Genomic DNA, 14,648 nt, shown 5'->3' with positions numbered 1-14,648 from the left:
CGCCTTAAAATTTTCACTAAGTGATTTATTTAATGTCCCTAAGATCTCCAAATCGTGGTTAGGCAAATAAATAATAATAACAATAATAATCTCCAAATCAACAGCAAGAAGAAGTAATTAGGATGTCGATCTGTAGTCCCAAACAATTCAGCTTGAGTGTTAATCTTCTAAGTTATATCCAGAAGGGAACAAATAGGATGACAAAAGAAGACAATGATCGGTTGGAGTCCAAGATTACGAGAAATTTTTAATTGTGACAAGAACACAAGTGATACACCATGTGTTTTAATAGAAGTTGTGGGAAATTTTATTTTTTAAGTTGTTAACTTTTTAGCACATATTCTCATCATTTGTATAGTGATATATGGTATACCATCAATGTACCGGTCACACTGAAAAATCTCTCCAAGATTACCACTAAATCTGGCTGATTAGGTCCAAATCCATGGGCTGAAATCCAAACATAAATTCTTAAAGCAAGGATTAACCAAATAATTGCCTAGCTAGCCACAAGAAACCCAAAGATTCTGCTCGTGACTTAATTAAGGATATTTAATTAATTAAACATTGCACGGACACAATAGTAGAACTGGAACTTTATGCATGTCGATCCTTAAACACGATTACGACCAAAATTATAGAATTGACCCTCTCAGATTGCGTCGAAAATATCTCCATCCTTGAAGTTGAAGCAGCAACCGATGATAACATGAGAAATATTGATTTAACGAACCAACAACAGCACCAGAATACTCCAAGCTAGCAAGAACCCACCAAGATGTTCATGTTTGAGCACCAAACATGTATTAATAAGTACAAAAGACACACCTAACACTTCCAAATTTCACAATGATTAGACAAAGCTTGTTTCCTGAAAAATCTAAAGGCTCGTTTAGTGTCTAGGATAAGAATGGAGCCATGTTGAAGGAAGAAATGAAGAAATTTTGTCTAAGCTAAAAGTAAAAGAAGAATCGCTGATCATGAAGGAAATTGATCGCTTCTAATTCCGCACAAAATTGTAGGATATAAGTAGCTTATAGATTATCCCCCTTAATCCCTATAAAAATGAAAATTTTCACACATCTGCCTCCATTTCTTACTTCAACAGACATGAATCTAATGATTTATCCTTCATTCCAAACGACTTTATCACCAAATGTCTCTTACAATGCAATTGACTCAACACCTTCACCGCAGAAACATGCAAAGGTTTTGGGATGGTGGTGGGATTGCGGTACTGGTTAAGTAATGATGCTTGTGCATTCAAGCATTTCTTGTGTATATCGATTGTCCCATTATGCATAACCAAATTGTAGTAAGCTAGGCCAAGTGGTTAGTACTTAAAAATACGAACTTTCAAATCATATTCTCTCAAAGATTGCAATAGTTTAGAATATCACATTGTAGGCGGAGAAAAGGTAATATGAAAATATAGTATTTCTCACGTCAATAAGAGTTTAATCTTTTAGAACTAGGAATAATAGAAATTAAATAGCCACAATAGGGTGAATATGAATGTAATCGGAGAGTAATCTTCTAATATCGAATGTCAATCTACAGTATCAAATACATATTGCTCGTATTACTAACAACGAAGTAGGCTTGTACCTGGTACCCAACAATCTTTTCCCAATTTGATTTTGAAATTTTTAGGTGTTTCTTTGGTCCTACAACTAATATTAGTCGTTGTCCATTTGTTATAATTCACATTCATGAGAAAAAGCCCAGATTCAATTCAATAAAAGCAGTATTATGGAAGGGCTATCAGTTCGTTGTATTTCATTTGTCTCAAAGTCTTGTTGCACAGGCTCTCCACCAGCCCTCCTAAGTCTAGCATGCCACCAACTGTTGTATTTTGTAGTCGGACCAGTTGCTTTCAGATCATGCGTGACAGCTCCCCGCGGCCTCGAACATCCCACATACTCTGAAGAACTATGAGGCTTTGGTGAAATTCCAATAGCAGCTGTTGAGATTCAAAGACGCGTAGCACAGCCTTTTTCTGGAACAAATTGACTTGCACACCTGGTAGTTCTGTCCTCAACCTTCACCACTGAAATATGCAAGGTTGGGATGGTGGTGGCATTGCAGTGGTTTATGGTGGAATTCCATGGAGAGTGTGATGCAAAATTTCGATTGAGATTTGTTATAGCTCTCTGAAGCTTAATATAATGAACTACTGGGATAAAGCATCGTAGGTAGTAGTTCGGTGATAGCAGCGAGACGTCCAACAAAAGGAGCTCCGAGTGTACTCTACTGTAACTCATTTTCCTACCGTGCTTTCAACTACAACGTCTTACAAAAAATGGATAATCAAATCAGAAGAAATGAACTAAGCATGAATTCACATGGATGCTGTAGAACTGAAAATAAAAATATCAGTTATGAAATGAATAATACAAGACCTAGCAGATCTTCTATCCTTCATGCTCGTGCGGGTTGGCTGGTTTGCTGATACGATGACTTTGTTTGTTCGTCCACATTGGACGGCCTGCAAAACTTCTGGTCATGTACCTAGTAGAACGTATATTCAGCAGCGCTGGTATACCTATAATAAGATAGACAGCCAAGAGAAGCACAACAATCTTATGAATCCATGGGCTGCTAGTACTATTCCTGTTTTTCAATCTTTTGAGACTCGAACAACTAAGCCTGTCAGTCTCTTGGCAGTTTTGAGATGACCTGAGCCTATTAGATCAGAAAGGTGAAATCTCATAACTGGAGAAAATCAAAGACCCGTCTTCTCTAAAGGAGCCATCATCATTATTTGTATCTCCTGGGGTTTAGAAGAGAAAGAACTTCCTTTCTTCTGTGAACAAAGAGAATCTCGTGATTCAAAATTTAGACAATTTTCCTGTTCAAGCTTTAAAAAATTGCGGTAAAATGCCGGAGAAAACTCAATCTCCGTAAGTGCCAATGGGCATGGTGCTTCAAAATCTCAAAGCTGACATTTTGAATACCAAAAGCTATGTCTCTAATCTAGCAGCCTACGAGTTTACAAAGTTAACCTTTCATTATATACCTGAGAGAGGCCTTTTAGTACTGAACCAATATTTGGAATTGCAGACCAGTGAACATTTCGATCAATAAGTTGCCGAGTCCAGAAGTAGATTCCATAGTTAGAAAGCTGGACACTGTCAAAAAATTCAAAAGGAACCCAATAAACAGAACTAAGGGGAAGCATTCCCCATAAAAGGAGCTGCATAAAATCTTTAAGAGGAAAGATATAAATCAAATCATGTTCAGTGTAAAATTATTTCACTAGTTTCCGACACCACAGACAAAATAACCATAGGATGTACCATATAATCAATGAGGGAATTCAAACAGCTGCAACATATTATACTAATGAATAAGTAAAAGTGCACTTACAAGAAAGCCAGAATTGATTAAGAGGGAGATGTCTTCATCCTTCACCTTTCCTCCACGAGATAATAATTTACACCGCCGCAAACCATTTTTCAGTTGGATTGTAATTGTATTGTATTGTATCTACATAACGACTTGTTCAATCATTATCTTGTTAAGCGCATTAAACTGCATTAAAAGAAACCTTCTCCGAGATGTACACAGATACTCCAATCACTCACAAGTTCTTGATGTCCAATACTGGGTTTGAGTTTCAAATAAATAACGTGTCATTTAAACCACTTAAAAACTTCAAGAATATCTTCGTCCTTTTCTTCGAATCTTTTCACAACCCTTTCCATCTACATATATACACAGACGGTAAGAAGTTCATCAACGTACTGCCATGTCCTAACAAGGTTTTGACAAGGCACAAAATTGGAGGAAGCACACACCCAGACCACGTTTAGTGGATATTCATTACTTCTTTTTACAACAAGATAGCAAGATTGAGAAGCATTCCTCACTTAGAAAATATATGATAACATGCAATCCTGCTTCTGAATAAACATCTAAATATTCTTGTAAACAAACCTGGCAAAGATAATTATCCCAAAAGATTATTGCATGATCGTCTTGTCCAGTATTTAACTTGAAAACCCGTAGTACTTTCTCTCTTCTTAGAGTCTGAAAAATATTAGTAACCTAGGTCAGTCATAAGAGACTCCTGAAGGAAGAAGGTGCCAACTATCTTAAAGTGACATTGCACCTCATACCTAGAATCGAATTCCACCATTGATGGAAAGAAACAAAAGTGTCAAGTTCTCACAAATTTTGGGATAAGTTCTATATGTACTGATCAGTAAGTAAGATCATTGATTCAATTCTCAAGCAAAAGAGCTTCACAACAACATTACTACTCTTGTAAAAAGCAGATTAAAAATGTATTCAAAGTTCAAACAAATTTCTGTTATCTTCTTTCAAGTTCTCACAGACCTCTAAAATCTCGGTCCAACCAAGCTCTAAAATCTCGGTCCACCTGTGTTCTGTCGTCTACAATGCCATACAACTGTGACCACAAAATGAAAAGCTGAACTGTTACCTGAAAAAGGCATGACTAGTTGGCTAGAGCACCCAAGTTCGAATCGCTCCCCTATATAATTAGATTATAATATCGCTCAAATAAAAGAAACAAAAATCAAATTGCCACGACGAATACAACTGACTAACCACCACTTTAAACAGTAGCAAACACTTAGGAAACAAGAAAAGCTACAAATTCACAACTATTCAATTAACTCAGCTGCTTGTGAACTCCGAAACGTTAAAAAAAACAATCACATCAAAATCAAAAGTTTAGAATCCTAACCTTTTCGTTGTTCGGAAACTGAGCTCGCATCATCCGAAGCCCAACCAACGTGCTGCTGAATGTAAGATTTTCCTCTGCATTTGCCCAACAATTAATAATTGCTGATTAATATGAACTACCCAAATGCAATAAAACATTTCCCAGATTTTCAAATCCCTAAAAATGATCAACTAAAAGTGCAAAAAATACAAATTTTAATTCTTTTTTATGAAAACAGTGAGGATATACCTAGTCTTGGAATCTGATCGAAATCGCCGGTTGGGGCATCAATGTCTGCTTCTCGCGGGCGTTTTTTACCTTTCAAAGATTCTGAAATATTATTCGCCATCTTTTTGCTTGTGGGTAGGATCCGAAATTCGACTTGGGATTTTAGGTCAAATAAGAATGAAAAAAAACCCTAAATCGAATTGTCTGATTTGGGGTTTTGCGAAAAGTTTGAAGCTTTTTGCTTTGCTTGTTCATGTCGGTTGGAGGAAACCGCGTAAAGATTGTTTTTTTTTTTACCGCGTGACGTACAACTAACGGTTAAATTGACCAAAAACGACATGTTGTCTGAGTGGGACAGTCATGCTAAAAATACTTCACGATATTCTTTAATACAAGAGATATTGGTGGAAGAGAGAAAAAAACCATTGATGAAAGATTTTGGTATTCGCTTTTAAGGGAAGAGATCTCATTCAGATCTTTCCTATCAAGTTCTAAGAATCTAAAGATTCAGACTCTTAAAATTTGAATTATTATAATTTAGGGATTTCTTTTTTGTAGTCGTTGAATCAAATTTCAAAAGTTCGAATTTTCGAATCCTTAGGATTTGGTGGGAGAGATCTGGATGAGAACTCTTCCTCACTTTTAATATACAAATTCCTTAATGTTAAGGGTATAAGATAAAGTAATGGGGAATTCTAATTTAATAATACTTGACCTCGGTGAAATAGACCCAAAAACACCATCTCATGCAATCACGTCGAAGTAGTTGCATCATAACCGATCCAATTCAATAGCTTAGTGACCTCCGATTTGATCCACTAGTAGACAAAGAATTATGTTGAAAATATCAATTGATAATTGCACATTAAATAAGAAATGTTTGGTGAGGACATGCTGACTTCAATTTGACGCGATATAAGTTTATATGATAAATTCCAAAATGTTTAATGAAAACTATATATACAATATGAAAAAAGTTATCACGGCAAATTATATTGTTAAATTATAAATATATAAACTAATCACTTAGAGTATATTAGTTTATTTGAAATAAAAAAAAAGTAACATGAAAGATACATGGTATGAGAGATTAACTCTTTGTGTCACTCTAATTCCTATTTTGCATGTAGTACATTATATAGGAAGTCAAGAATTAGGCTAATTTGAACACTTACGTGTCGTAAAGATAAATAAGAACGTTGTGATTCTAATTCATTATTTTGCGGTTATTACATTACAAATTATAATACGTGTGTAACTAAACACAAAAGATTTGAGAATTAGACTAATTTAAATGCATATGTGCCATTAGACGTATATTGAAAAATCAAGAATAAGGACCTAACCGCAAAACAACTGTGATGTCTCGGATTAGAGGACTACTTTTCATTGTCCCAAATATGAGTTTTCATGTGAGAATTCCTTGTTGATTGCATTCAATGGACTCACTTCCTATTGAGCACCTACATACTTGTCTTGGTGTGATTCTAACCAATGCCTCAAAACCAGTTACTCTGATACTATCCATGGAGAGAAAACATAATATGTGTTAATCTATATGAATTGACCAATTTTCAATCTATAATATTTAATGAGACGACTCTAAACAATAATACTTATCTTTATGCTAAACTAAATTAATTTAATATGTGAAATGTTCATAAAGACCTGGTGAATGTGTAGATTTACACAATCAGCCTCTCACAATTAAGACTTTGGCACTTGACTTCACTGGTAAGTGAGAGGTTTTAGGTTCAATTCTCATCAAAGATAAATTTGAACCACATTATAGACTATTGTGATACTGAGTCCATCCTCGGGTAGATAATATCATTTACATAAAATAAAATAAAAAATAAAAAAAGGAGACGCTTCCCATCCCACTTGCCACCAATGCTTTGTGAAAAATAGTGAAAAAAGCAAAGGACTTTCACTTTCACGCGCCAAAGTCTCCCATGGGACGTGTAAATGCCGCGTATTGACTCACTCGTCTCTCCAAACAACCACATATATCTGTCGTGTTTTCTCACCGTCGCCGTCTCTCTCTCTCTCTCTCGCTCTCTCCTCTGTAGATCTCACTGTTTGTTTATTACTCGAATGGATCTCACTCTCTCTCTCTCTGAGTCAAATTCTCACATCACACATTCTTTTTCAAGATTCTCACTCCTCACTCATAACTAGTAAGGACCCCATCTCTCTCTCTCTCTCTCTCTCCTCTGAGAAAAATCCATCTCTACAAGGACCGTCCTCTGGTCAATACTCATCCAACAACGGACGCCATCTAACGGTTCAGATCCATCCCCACTCTCCAATCTCACTTACTCTGTTTATGGCCCATCTGCAATTTCCAGTCTCTATCCAATAAAGATCTGATTTTTTTACTGTTTTTCTAAAAAATTTCATCTGGGCAATTTCAAATCGGACGTTTTCAGCTTTGGGAATTAACACTGCCGACGATTTTTGCGATTTCACAAGCTGGGTCGTATCAATCTCTGTCAATTTTTGTTTATTGAAGTTGAAGGTCTCACGTTTATCATGTATATATGGCAACTGTCAGCTTTCGGTGCCTTTGCGTCTGCTAATGCCTTGCATCTTATTTTTTGGGTTTCTTGTTTCCGATTTTATCCTCCTTCCTCTTCACTCTTATGCTTTCTATTCGTATCATTCATTTTTATATGCCATTTATTTCAGCTAATTTAATCTGTGCAGACAAATCAGGTAGTGGTACTTTTTTATTTTTTTTATTTCCAGATTTGTTCCTCTTTGAAGGAACTGGGTCAGACTGGAATTCGTTTTTTGATTGCTGGGATTCAATTGTTTTTGTTTTTGTACTTGTTTCACTTGCTTTGGTTTGGTTGGTTTCGGTTTGTGAGTATCTAACACTACCTTTTAGCTGTTAGTTTCTGGTTTTCCTTATCTGTTTTAATTAATGAGGTTTTCCTTTTCTGTTTTAATCAATGACATTAGGTATTATCTCAAGTCACAAGTTAATATCTTCTTCTTTTTCGTATAATATGGACTGGATTAGGATGATTCATTGTGAATCTTTGCGATTTTACTAAATCGAGTTATGGAAATACAGTGGAAGTAGAGAAACTTTCATCTGGATTACTTGAAGTGATGAGTTGAATGTCTTAATCTTATATGTTAATTTTCAATGTTTGAATTCGTAGTATCGCAGATCATTTTCTTTATGTACTGGCATTGTAAATGTAATCGATGGAACTAACCAGTTTAATGTTGTTCAGATGATTGAAGCTGTTTCTGAAGTGAAACATCGACTGATCTTCCTTTTGGAGTGAAACTGGAGCTGGCATCTTGTAGCTTGATTTTGAACTCTGCATGTTGAAGTCGAAGTAGAAGGGTGATTTTCTTGTTGGTTTCCAACAATGTCTCGGGGGAGGGCTGATGGGAGCCAAAAGAAACGTTTGGTCACCTCAGTTCTTGTTTTGGTGATCATTTGTGGTCTCCTATATTTGTATTCTAAGAAAAGTGGTTCCTCCGCTCTCGAGTATGGCAGTAAGATTAGAAAATTTGGTTCTACTTACTTGGGTGTGGATGAAGATGTTGACGAATCACCTCCCAAATTTGGTGACGATGAAGAGGATGGCGTTATATTGAAGAGCATACCGGTGAGATGCCTTCGCTAATATTTACCATGTCGTTTCACTTCATGGTGTACTTATGAGTTATTTATCTGAGTTATATATATTTTTAGACTAATATAAGTATGTTTTCAATGATGAAGGTTTGTGATGATAGACATTCAGAACTGATTCCTTGCTTAGACAGAAACCTTATCTACGAAACAAGATTGAAATTGGATCTGTCTGTGATGGAGCACTACGAGAGACACTGCCCAGTGCCTGAAAGGCGATATAACTGTTTGATTCCACCTCCTCCTGGATATAAGGTGCGATCCTGCTTAAGTCTTTACATCAAATGGAATTGAACGAGGAAAGTTTGTATTAGAAGTTTCACTTGAATAATATAGTTTGAAGCTTTTCTGCTGTTTTTATGTAAATAGATCCCAATCAAGTGGCCTAAAAGCCGAGACGAGGTATGGAAAGCAAATATACCTCATACCCACCTTGCAACTGAGAAGTCTGACCAAAAGTGGATGGTTGTCAAAGGTGAAAAGATTGGATTTCCTGGAGGAGGTACTCACTTCCATTATGGAGCTGACAAGTACATCGCATCAATGGCTAATGTAAGACAGTGGCCCTTCACAGGGTAAAAATTGAATTAGTCAGTAGAAATTTAGTAAATCTGTAATATTTTCTTTCATGATAAAACACTGACTATTTTTGGTTTGGATTGGCAGATGCTCAACTTTCCTGAGAACATTTTAAATAATGGAGGAAGACTCCGAACAGTCCTTGATGTTGGTTGTGGTGTTGCTAGTTTTGGAGGATACCTGCTGTCTTCTGATATTATTGCAATGTCCTTGGCACCTAATGATGTTCATCAAAATCAGATCCAGTTTGCATTGGAGAGAGGAATTCCTGCATATCTTGGTGTTTTAGGGACCAAGAGACTCCCTTACCCTAGTAGATCCTTCGAACTGGCTCATTGTTCTCGCTGTAGGATTGATTGGCTTCAAAGGGATGGGATACTTCTCCTTGAGTTAGATAGGGTACTTAGACCAGGAGGTTATTTTGCCTACTCATCTCCTGAAGCCTACGCACAGGATGAAGAGGATCTTAGAATTTGGAAAGCTATGAGTGCCCTTGTGGAACGGATGTGCTGGAGAATTGCTGCTAAAAAGAACCAAACTGTTATTTGGGTCAAGCCGTTGACTAATGATTGTTACATGGAAAGACCGCCTGGTACTCAACCACCTCTTTGCAGATCGGATGATGATCCAGATGCTGTCTATAATGTGAAAATGGAGGCTTGCATCACACCATACTCTGAGCGTGAGTCCTATTTCCTCCATTTTCTAAACGATTTCTATAATTTCTGTGCTTTGTTAGTTGTCTTGAGAAGTCTCAAAGTAACAAGTCAGAACCTTTTTTGGTCTATTACATTGTTATTTGAGAAATACTAATGTAGAAAATGGACTCACCCGGAACTATAGGTTGCTGATACTTTTGCAGTATCTAGTTGTTTAAATAGCAGAGTTGAGAAAGCATTTACATTTTGTTGGTGTGTTCTTTTCAGAAAACCATAGAGCAAGAGGAAGTGGTTTGGCTCCTTGGCCTGCTCGATTGACTACGCCTCCACCCCGTCTTGGTGATTTCGGATATTCCAGTGACATATTTGAAAAAGACATGGTAATTCTTAAAAAACCTGCATCTTTTTTACCTACTCTGCTATGGTAATATTGACATATATAAATTACAAACATACAAATACTTGGTGTATGACAGTATTGATGTGTTGCAGGAAGTTTGGCAAAAAAGAGTTGAAAATTACTGGAATCTTTTGAGCCCAAAGATTAATTCCGACACAATAAGGAATGTGATGGACATGAAGGCAAACCTGGGTTCATTTGCAGGGGCTTTGAAGAGCAAAGATGTTTGGGTTATGAATGTGGTGCCAGAAGACGGACCTAACACACTAAAAATAATATACGACAGAGGACTGATAGGCTCAGTACATAATTGGTACGTTGGACAATCTTTATGAGTTAATTTGCCTTTTGTTTTTGATATTCACTCCCTGTATGATTGCGACAAAGGGAAAGATGACGATGAGGATGGTACTACTCACTGCTGGTAAGGCAAACTAGCCCATGAAAAATTTCAATTGGAAACTTGTAGAACCTTGAACTGTTGAGGTAGTTGGTGTTTAGAATGAGAAATTCCCACCTATATAGTTATGCTGCCATGCATAGATTTGTTGTTACTCTTGAAATATTATTGGGCAAGATCTCAGGCTTACTTTCAATCTTAGGAACGAGAGAACCTTTCGTTGGATTGCATTAGGCATAAGTGCATGATGTATAAACATGATACCAATTTTTCTTTGCCATTGTAACATTGATCAAATATTGATATATTTGCGTGGTGCAACTTGTGACAGGTGTGAAGCCTACTCGACCTACCCACGAACTTATGATCTACTTCACGCTTGGACCCTCTTCTCCGATATTGAAAGGAAAGGATGTAGCGGAGTTGATTTGTTAATTGAGATGGATCGCATCCTGAGGCCCAAAGGTTTCATCATTGTGCGTGATAACCGAAAGGTGGTGGAGTTCATAAACAAATATATGAAGGCGTTACACTGGGAAGCAGTGGCTACCGCTGATGCAGAGGGAGGCACCGAGCAGGATGATGATGTGCTGTTTGTTATCCAGAAAAAGATTTGGCATACGAGCGAGAGCTTTAGAAATGTAGATTAGCGCAATATGATCCCGGCATTTCACAGGGCTGAAGGTGCTGCTGGTTTTATTCAAAATTTTCCTCAGCTTTTCCAATTTTCTTTGTTCCTCTAACCGATACAGAAAGGTCACAAAATATGTTTACATTCTATTTATAATTCATTGGGAAAGTGTAAGATAATCACTTTCTGCTATTGATTGGAGAAAAATAGAGGCATACCCCATCTGCCTATGAGAGGATTGAATCTGTAATCTTTAGCAATATATATGATACTAACGGAAAAGTATACGTGTGTTTTTCTCTATGCACTCGAGTTTAAATTTCATCCTGCTTTTTAATTTAACTGAAGATGATGTTTTTTGGAGTTAGACCATTCTTGGAACTTGCAGAGGACGTCCTGATCTTTAAAACAAGACCATTTGGGTTGGATTTGGTGTTGGTGTGGTCCAAAAACGTGAAAGATATCTGACTGGGCATATTGTATTAGGATTGTAATTAAAGGTTATCATTTTGTTATTTTGTTTCCTAGTTTTCTGGAAGGCCTTATTTAGGCAGGATTAGGAATAAGGTGCTGTTTATAAGCGCCAACCAGCCACTAGGGTTCCACTACACGACTTGGCGAAACCCTGGTGAATTGCAAACTACAAACTACAAGGGTGATTTTCTTTTACTTAACTCTAATGGTGTGTGTGTGTGTATTATTATGATTATGCGTAACTAATTTTTTTTGTTAGGACGACACCACAAGCCTCAACATGAATATGTACTCTCTTATCAATTTACTTATAAAATTATGCATGTTTGCTTTGAATTATTAATCACCGCGTTTAAATTAGGAGTGTGATATCCACACACCCCTTTCTACTTTTGCCACACCTTTTTGGTTTTCGGCTGTCAGATCGGATGAATTGAAGAAGATTAACAGACATAAATTAACAAGGGGTGTGTGAGAAGTAAAAAGAGGTGTATGGATAGTATACCCCTTAAATTATTGTCTTAATGCTTAGCTACCATTAGGATATTTAAACAAGTACTTTAATGCAATTTTTGTTGAAACATCCCCCTAAAATTGAGGAAGGCTTCTTGTAATTGATAATTGTATTTCACTTAAGGCAAATATCACGCTCTTAAGGGTTGCATGGTTTTTCAAAATGTTTTCGCAAAGCTTATTTGAGTCTTGTATATTTATATTTGATATAAATATTACAGATGGATTGCATGTTAAATATAAGTTTTTGCTTGAACATCACGAGGAGAATATGCATTAGAAAAATCTAACTTTCAAAGCATGTATGTAGTAAATTCATAAGTAATTGATAGAACTGTATATGACTGTTAATGGCGACGACTAAACTCTAATGCCTTTTACATTTGATTTTTCCAAAAATTATTTCCTTTTCCCTTTGCCGCCGAGTTCTTTACAAAAACCAACTCCAATTATTTTATTTTCAGTTTCTTATTATTTTAATTCACAATTTCAAATCTTTACTAAATCTTGTGTTGAATAGTTAGCTAAAAATTAGTTTTAAATACGAATTATTCATATCAATCTTTGTAGAGAACGATCCTGTCACATCCCGGCCCGGGGTGGAACTACTTCCCGGGCCCGCTCCACCACCGTAGCACGATATTGTCCGCTTTGGGCTTACTGTGACATCTCACATCGCCCAGGGGAGTGATCCTTATATGTATATTCTCGTCCCTACCTATCACAAGGCCTTTTGGGAGCTCACTGGTTTCAGGTTCCGTAGGAACTCCGAAGTTAAGCGAGAAGGGGGCTAGAGCAATCCCATGATGGGTGACCCACTGGGAAGTTGCTCGTGAGTTCCCAAAAACAAAACCGTGAGAGAATGGTAAGCTCAAAGCGGACAATATCGTGCTACGGTGGTGGAGCGGGCCCGGGAAGTAGTTTTGCCCCGGGCCGGGATGTGACAATTTGGTATCAGAGCTTAACCCTGGCTGTGGTGTGCCGACGAGGACGTCGGGCCCCTAAGGGGGGTAGATTGTGACATCTCACATCGCCCAAGAAAGTGATCCTTATATGTATATTCTCATCCCTACCTAGCACAAGGCCTTTTGGGAGCTCACTGGCTTCAGGTTCCGTAGGAACTCCGAAGTTAAGCGAGAAGGGGGTTAGAGCAATCCCATGATGGGTGACCCACTGGGAAGTTGCTCGTGAGTTCCCAAAAACAAAACTGTGAGGGAATGGTAAGTGTGATATCCCACATCGCACAGGGGAGTGATCCTTAAATGTATATTCCCATCTCTACCTAGTACGAGACCTTTTGGGAGCTCACTGACTTCGAGTTCCGTTGGAACTCTGAAGTTAAGCGAGAAGGGGGCTAGAGCAATTCCATGATGGGTGACCCACTGGGAAGTTGCTCGTGAGTTCCCAAAAACAAAACCGTGAGGGAATGGTAAGCCCAAAACGGACAATATCGTGCTACGGTGGTGGAACGGGCCCGGGAAGTGATCCGTCCCTGGCCGGGATGTGACAGATCCTGTTTGAGCCATTTATACTATAATTATCTTGTTCTCTTACAAGTATTTTTAAGTATTTTTCTTGTTCTCTTGCAAATATTTTTAAGTATTTTTCTTGTTCTCTTGCAAGTATTTTTAAGTATTTTTATTCTTACTTTTGCAGGTGATAAAACTCCTATTAGTGCACTTAATCAAGCATAGTATTCACTTTCACCTGATTAAAATTTCTAGTACAAATCACTTAAAATAATCCTGAACATAAGTACTGACTTATTTTGAATGAAAAACTTAACGGAGTTATGATAAGATGACAAATTAATGATTTTAGAAGGTTGATATGGCAAATCACTTAAAATTTTAGTTCTATAAAATTTAAAATTTTTCCTTATTGGTAAATAACCAACTCACTTATTATAATGAAAACTATGGCATACTATATCGTCCAGGGGAGTGATCCTTATATGTATATTCTCATCCCTACCTAGCACGAGGCCTTTTGGGAGCTCACTGGATTCAGGTTCCATGGGAACTTCGAAGTTAATCGAGTAGCGCACGAGAGCACTCTCAGGATGGGTGATCCATCGGGAAGTTCTCGTGTGAGTTCCCAGAAACAAAACCGTGAGGGCGTGGTCGGGGCCCAAAGCGGACAATATCGTGCTACGGTGGTGGAGTGGGCCCAGAAAGTGGTCCCCCCCCCCGGGCGGAATGTGACAAAAACTATATATACAATATGAGAAAAGTTTTCAAAACAAATATTTATAGACTTTTTAGCCAAAATAATGTCTGAGATTGACATAACTCCTTACTTTGGTCCTTTATATTTGAAATCAATAGAAGTGGTCATTAAGTTTGTTCACATCAATCTTTTAGATCATTTATTGAAAAACATATTAAATAAGCATAAAATGACAAAAATACTC

The 14,648-nt window shown here is 37.2% G+C and overlaps 2 protein-coding genes across 16 annotated transcripts; one reads left to right on the top strand and one right to left on the bottom strand.

Annotated features, from left to right (window-relative positions):
- Positions 1 to 1,713: 1,713 nt before the first annotated feature.
- Positions 1,714 to 5,252, bottom strand: LOC137728920 (uncharacterized). Of its 9 annotated transcripts, XR_011067948.1 has the most exons (6): positions 4,943 to 5,237; positions 4,715 to 4,788; positions 4,448 to 4,498; positions 3,940 to 4,032; positions 3,020 to 3,707; positions 1,714 to 2,806 (listed from the first exon to the last, which is right to left on the bottom strand). XR_011067948.1 is itself a non-coding variant. In XM_068467721.1 (5 exons), the coding sequence occupies exons 1-3, from the start codon at positions 5,040 to 5,042 to the stop codon at positions 3,826 to 3,828; spliced, it is 381 nt and encodes a 126-aa protein (XP_068323822.1). In that variant the 5' UTR covers positions 5,043 to 5,231; the 3' UTR covers positions 1,714 to 2,283; positions 2,403 to 2,806; positions 3,020 to 3,825. The 9 variants fall into 9 exon arrangements, 7 of the variants coding, with proteins under 7 accessions (XP_068323822.1, XP_068323824.1, XP_068323826.1 ...); XR_011067947.1 differs by having other exon boundaries at positions 3,020 to 4,032; positions 4,943 to 5,252; XM_068467721.1 differs by lacking the exon at positions 4,448 to 4,498 and having other exon boundaries at positions 1,714 to 2,283; positions 2,403 to 2,806; positions 3,020 to 4,032; positions 4,943 to 5,231.
- A 1,720-nt stretch (positions 5,253 to 6,972) lies between these two features.
- LOC137728051 (probable methyltransferase PMT3) lies at positions 6,973 to 11,551 on the top strand. Of its 7 annotated transcripts, none has more exons than XM_068466933.1 (8): positions 6,973 to 7,101; positions 8,170 to 8,553; positions 8,670 to 8,834; positions 8,949 to 9,131; positions 9,246 to 9,840; positions 10,085 to 10,197; positions 10,310 to 10,530; positions 10,949 to 11,551. In XM_068466933.1, exons 2-8 carry the CDS (start codon positions 8,311 to 8,313, stop codon positions 11,265 to 11,267), a joined length of 1,839 nt encoding a protein of 612 aa, XP_068323034.1. In that variant the 5' UTR covers positions 6,973 to 7,101; positions 8,170 to 8,310; the 3' UTR covers positions 11,268 to 11,551. The 7 variants fall into 7 exon arrangements, with proteins under 7 accessions (XP_068323034.1, XP_068323029.1, XP_068323032.1 ...); XM_068466928.1 differs by having other exon boundaries at positions 7,053 to 7,208; XM_068466931.1 differs by lacking the exon at positions 6,973 to 7,101 and adding an exon at positions 7,215 to 7,442.
- The last annotated feature ends 3,097 nt before the right edge of the window (positions 11,552 to 14,648 follow it).

This window comes from Pyrus communis, chromosome 3 (genome assembly GCF_963583255.1).
Source record: "Pyrus communis chromosome 3, drPyrComm1.1, whole genome shotgun sequence".
NCBI classification, from domain to species: domain Eukaryota; kingdom Viridiplantae; phylum Streptophyta; class Magnoliopsida; order Rosales; family Rosaceae; genus Pyrus; species Pyrus communis.
Note: the sequence above shows the minus strand (reverse complement) of the source record. Positions and strands in the feature narration are given on the sequence as shown.